The 5,676-nt window shown below is 39.4% G+C and overlaps 1 protein-coding gene across 1 annotated transcript in view; it reads right to left on the bottom strand.

Moving 5' to 3' along the window:
• SLC35F3 (solute carrier family 35 member F3) overlaps positions 1-5,676 on the bottom strand; it is a gene marked incomplete at its 5' end in the record, with an annotated part of 193,948 nt that extends 188,272 nt beyond the window's left edge. The window contains one exon of the mRNA XM_009281788.2: positions 5,529-5,676. Within this exon, the coding sequence (XP_009280063.2) occupies positions 5,529-5,676 (148 nt within the window). The remainder of the gene's footprint in view (positions 1-5,528) is intronic.

Here is a 5,676-nt window from a genome sequence, read left to right as displayed (position 1 = left end):
AAAAAAAAAAAAAAAAAAAAAACAGAGATAAAGCACATATTTTTACTTGTCTTCTAAGCTGGGGGGGTGGGGGTGGGGTGGTGACCTATAGATTGACCCTGGGGCAGCTATCGAAGTTTCTCTCCCTGAGCAAGACATCTAGAGGTTACTCCATGTTTTCACCTGAAAAGCGAGATTCTCACATAATCATTTGACCTCAGGAACAGCAACATGAATGATACCACCAAGTCTTGCATTAGTTATAAGAGCATTACATTCAGTATTTATGTATTGGAAAGCAAGTGATCAATTTTAAATGAATTGCTTACAGCTGGCCTGAAAATGGCTTTCCCCAGAGAAAACAATACTCTTCAACTTCTGTCTTTGTATTTCTGGAGATTCCTGTATATGACCTCAAAAAATAAGTTAAATTCTCGCTCACATGCAAATACGCGAAAACAGTACTTGCACAAACTTCAAGCATTAATATTTTTATCCTGATTCATATTCTCACTGGATTTGCTTTTAGCAAGTGTGAAAGTTACAGCATTCAATGGCACATGAAAAGCAGATCACGAGGAGGAACACTGGGGGTCAGCTGGAAACACTGGTCTTTAGCTGTATAACTGATACTCCAATATTTATACAGATACAATGCTCATACTTTTAATTAACTAAAACCAACACTAAACTACTACCTTGAAAGGCTATCAAAGTTCAATAACTGGGTCATTTTCATACTCAGATGATTATGCTTTCTGAGCAATGTTCAGGATATTTGTAAGCCAATGTGTGCCAATATGTTACTTATATTGGTGATAGCACTTAAATTCCATGTCCAGGTCAAGAACTACTGTGCTACGTGCTGGATGAGTACTACATTGAAATTCTGGGCGTTGAAACTGTATGGTTTATTTTCTTATTGTTGAAATAACTATGAAGAAACATTAAAAATAGGAAACTAATATTTAAAGTAGTAGGGAGGAGCAGAGCCAGAGAACTTCAGTTACTGGACACAAACTTTCCCTTTCACCTGAACAACAGCATGCCACTTAAAAGTCATCACTGGAACAACCTGGAATTATTCACAAGGTCAAAGTCTCACAGAAATGTATGTTCACAAGCCATGAATCACAGACTGCGGTCAACTCCTACTAAATAGAACTCAGAGGACTTAAAAGTACATATTATTCTCTTAATATTCTTTCGGCAGGTAGAGTAACATCTGTAAGCACACAAAGAAGGTAAGTGAACAAAAGTGGAAGGCCAGGTGGTATTTTGGGCATCTAAAAGGAGGGAGGGACCCATATAATCCTGATTTGTCCATAACAAGTCTGTATTTAGGAACACATGCTAAGGATATTTGAAAGTCCCTGCTTTAGAAGAAAGACCCTAATCTTAAACGAGGAGTAGAAGCGGGTGATCTGTAGGAAGAGGCAAAGATTGCAAAGCAGAGATAGCTGGCGCAAGCCCACATGAATGTATTTAAAATACTAATCACATAATGACAGACTGTGATATTGAATCACCACAAAATAGACCTAGTTAATGTAGAGAAAAATGAATGTTTGGCAAGGTGCTAGCTGTGCACATTTCAGGTGGAAACAAGCACCCTGGCAATTGCTACAATAATTAAGATAAACAAGTCTTCCACACAGATCAGCAAGACAGTTCAAGAGTTTAGCGACACCTGTATTTCTCAAGTACAGAAAAGCTCCTAGGGACTATACTTCTGAAAATATTTAGAAACCTAATTCCTACTGATAATGGTGGGAAATGGAAACTTAAAATATGGCTGTTCACCTCCAAACTTGTCTCTGCTACTACACTGACATCACAGGCTTTTAGAGGCAGAAATCATGGTAATTTACTTAACCTTCATGGAAGAGAACAGCACTGCTAATACAGCCCTAACAACGGTTTGATCTCCATACAACAAAAAGGCTGTCGCTGGGATCTACAAATTTTGTGGTGTTTTGTGGGTTTTTTTAAATTGAATTCTTTGATCCCTATGTGTTAATTAAAAAAAAATAAGTCAATTAACATACCTCTTGTTGATAACTAGGATTTCACAAATATTGAGCTCTGTTATTGATGTAGCTGCATCAGAGTATGATTCTACAATCTGACTGCATCTTCCTTGTGTTTCTTCCCCTCTGCCTTTGCATTTAAGAAATCAAATCAGATGCTGCAAAATAGTCCCCATGGGACAAATATGAATATTTGATTTAGACCGGAGAGCAGTTATTCACATAATTAGTTACCCTGAAAATGAATAGTGAGAATTTCAGAAAAGTAAGAACTGCCAGATTGGATCAGGACACACTCCTATCCTCTTTCTGGAGGTGGGCAGATGCTACAGAGGAAAGTGCAAGAACCCCTCAAGAAGAAGCCCTCTCCCAGCCTAAGAGGGGCTAATTTGAATTCTGAATAATTAAGTTTAATATGCTTTCCAATATTTTTCCCAACTTATTACAGTTCTAGATCTTGTCACTGCTATCAATTACAAGCCCTTGAATTCTTGATCTCAAGAACAAATTACATGTTTTCTTAAAAATTATTTCTTTTTCTATCAGTTTTTAATTGATGGCTTTTCAGCTTCATTGACTGTCCACCTGTTTTTCTCTTATGTCACAACAAGAAGAAAAACTCTCTATCTGCCTGAGCAATATGTGCCAGTACTTTCCATGCTTTTGTTTCAACCTCTTTAAGGTAAACAGCCAAACTCTTGAGACTCTTTACAGATTGTCTGTACTCTTTCTCCTTACTCATCTCAGAGTCTTCTGTAATCTGTTTTGAGAGGAGATAACCAATATTACACAGTATTTCACTAGGCTGTACCACTAAATTTTTTGAAGGCATCGTAACACAGAAGTATGTTACATTATTCCAGTTCCTAAAATCTGGTTTGCAAGTGCAGTCAAACAGCAGAGGTCTTTCCTGAGCTGTGTACAGTCCCAGACTATTCCCTCTCAGCAGCTGATGTAACGATGTGAAATTTTGCAGGTAATTTCAGCATTTTCAGGAAACACGAGGCTTCTGTTTGTGATAACTGAATGTCATTTGTTGACATTTGGGCTATTCACCTGGCTGGGTCAGGTCTCCTGAGAGTAATGACGAGTCTTTTCTCATTCTGTCCAATCCGTATCAGTTTGTGTCTTCAGCAGATTTTCACTTCTTCCTCCCCTCTTTCCATCTAAATTTATAAATATATTAAATACTGGAGTTGGTACATAACCTTGGGGTATCCCAGTATGTTTTAAATGGTCAGTTTTCTACCACAACAAAACTAGTCTCCAAGCAAGTTTTGGGGTCATGGCAACACTATCTTTGATTATCTCTGGTAGTTTCCCTCATGGAGTTTTGTTAAAAAAACTAGCAAAAGCTTTCTGAATGTCTCAATTTTATACATACATACATATATATAAAAACAGCCAAAACAAAGCATGAGAGGAATACACTCAAGTGTGAAAAAAACAGATCCAGCCCTACAGGTGATTTAGTTACAATAAAAAGAGTGTCACTGAGAGAGACCAAATCTAGATCAGACTAGATTACGGACTTATTTTCCAGAAAGCAGGTCCATTATTAATGCACCCCATAATTATACTCATAGTGCCAAAAGCACCTAAATGTCTACAAGCATGCACAATAAGATGACAAAAAGTACCCAGGGTGCAATTTGAACTTAATAGAAATCATTTGTTCACAGTTCTTGGGCCAATTAAATCTTCTAACTGGAAAGGCACAAGGAAAGTCCATATCCTAAAACTGGGCATAAGTCCAGCTTGAAGGAGTATTCAAAGAGGCTTCAAAGTAGCTGTTACAAAGTTGACTTCCCACTTTTGATGATCTACCTCATTTACATGCATTCAGTCAGCTATTCAGCTGATGCAGATCAACACAGCTCTGCTTCAGCCATGCCATATTATACCAGCTAGAGAGATGGGTCTTGTCTTCTGCGTGCTCTTCTACATTCCTAGCAACTCAGATTTTAAATTGGCAATGACTTCACACAACCTATTATTTTTAGACATACATTTATGAAACTCAGACACTTTGTATATTTATCCCCCACCATTACAACTCAAGTATGTAATTTTGTTATTCAGAATGAGTTACGAGAGAATATAACTAGAATAGCAGGCTTAGGCTTGCAATTAACTTTTTCAGACACAGTTATAAATGTCAACAAATAGGTTATAATTGAGGATCCAGCATGACCTTTATTATTTCAGAAGATTCAGCCATAGCAGCTCAGGGCGACTTCAGCTGGACTTGTTAGTCACCCTGTCAGATAGAAGCACTAACATCCAATTCAGTCTGGCATCAGCATATGATCTGCTCCTGAAAACTGACCTGAATAAGCTTTAGTCTCAAGAATGGTCCCAATCCAGGCAATGGAATTGCTCTTAGAGAAATCCCATACCCCCTGTGAGTAAAGTAGCAAATATCAGATATTTCTGTCATAATCGCAACCGAGAAAAATAAAAGGCTCTTACTGAAGAAGTCTTGGAATATTTATTAGTAAAGTCCTATTATCAGGCAATCAGGAGTGGCTCTTCCTCACAGAAAAACTGAACTAGTACTGTGTACCACGCTTTCTTGTATCATCCCTTCCATTATTAAGCACACTGCCAAACAGATAATCCACAAGTAAACATTTCAGAATGTTTTCATGTTGTACTTTTCCTAAGTATTAAGTGTAAACAATCACTTCATCAGGGCCACTCTTCCCAGCAAAGCAATGATTTCTGTTACAGCAGAATCCTTTTTACAACAAAAACCCCTGTGATGTTACAAATGACATTAAGACAACCAAAATATTTTTATGACTTCAGTTAATTGGTAAATTATTCTTAGAACTTGTTAATTCATGCAATCGCCATTGTGGTGATGAAAGATGGACAAGAAAGAGGGGGTTACACACAAAAATACTAGTTGATATATCACAACCACTCAAGGTATCGCTTCCTTTGTAAATCACATATATGGAGGAATACAGCTATGTCTCTCTTCATATTGGTATCATAGGAAGTTTCTTTCTCAAGTGGAGGCATATGGAAGAACCAGTTCCACTTGACATAGGAAAAGGCATAACGCTCAGATCAAGTGCTGTGAAAATCTGACAGACCCCCAAAACAACGGAAAGACACACTGATAACATATTACTTGTGAAAACAGCATGTGCATGAAAGCGCTGGGGCTTTTACACAGCTGTCACAAACACGGTAATCAGCATCACCAAGTGTGTCTGCAACATTAAGACAAATATTTGACCTATTTTCTTAGCAGAATTTAGCTGTCGTGATTCTTAGCACTATGCTCCTGTAAGCCAGCGACTGCCTAGGGACTAAGGCAACACGGGCACAGAATTCTTCGCAGGGAGTGAGAGCACTTCCACAGAGCGAGCTTTTTCCACGGGTAAAGCGATCAGCCCCTCGAACCCACACTCATCAGCCGGCTCTGGGCCGTGGTGGCCCCCACGCAAGGCCCCGGTGCTCGTCCCCCTCCTCGCTGCCCCACGCCCGCACGTGCCGGGGACTCACGTTTGTAGCTGGCGGCCCAGGGCTGGTAGCCGTAGGAGCCGGTGATGCGGAGGATCCGCTCCTCGATGGAGGTGAGCCCCACGGAAGCGCTGGTGAGGTCCTCCACGGAGCGGGACCACTTCAAGTCCTCTTTGATGGCCTCGTCCAC

The sequence above is a fragment of the Aptenodytes forsteri genome, unplaced genomic scaffold (assembly GCF_000699145.1).
Source record: "Aptenodytes forsteri isolate BGI_AS27 unplaced genomic scaffold, ASM69914v1 Scaffold132, whole genome shotgun sequence".
NCBI lineage: Eukaryota > Metazoa > Chordata > Aves > Sphenisciformes > Spheniscidae > Aptenodytes > Aptenodytes forsteri.
This window is presented reverse-complemented; position numbering and strand designations above follow the sequence as displayed.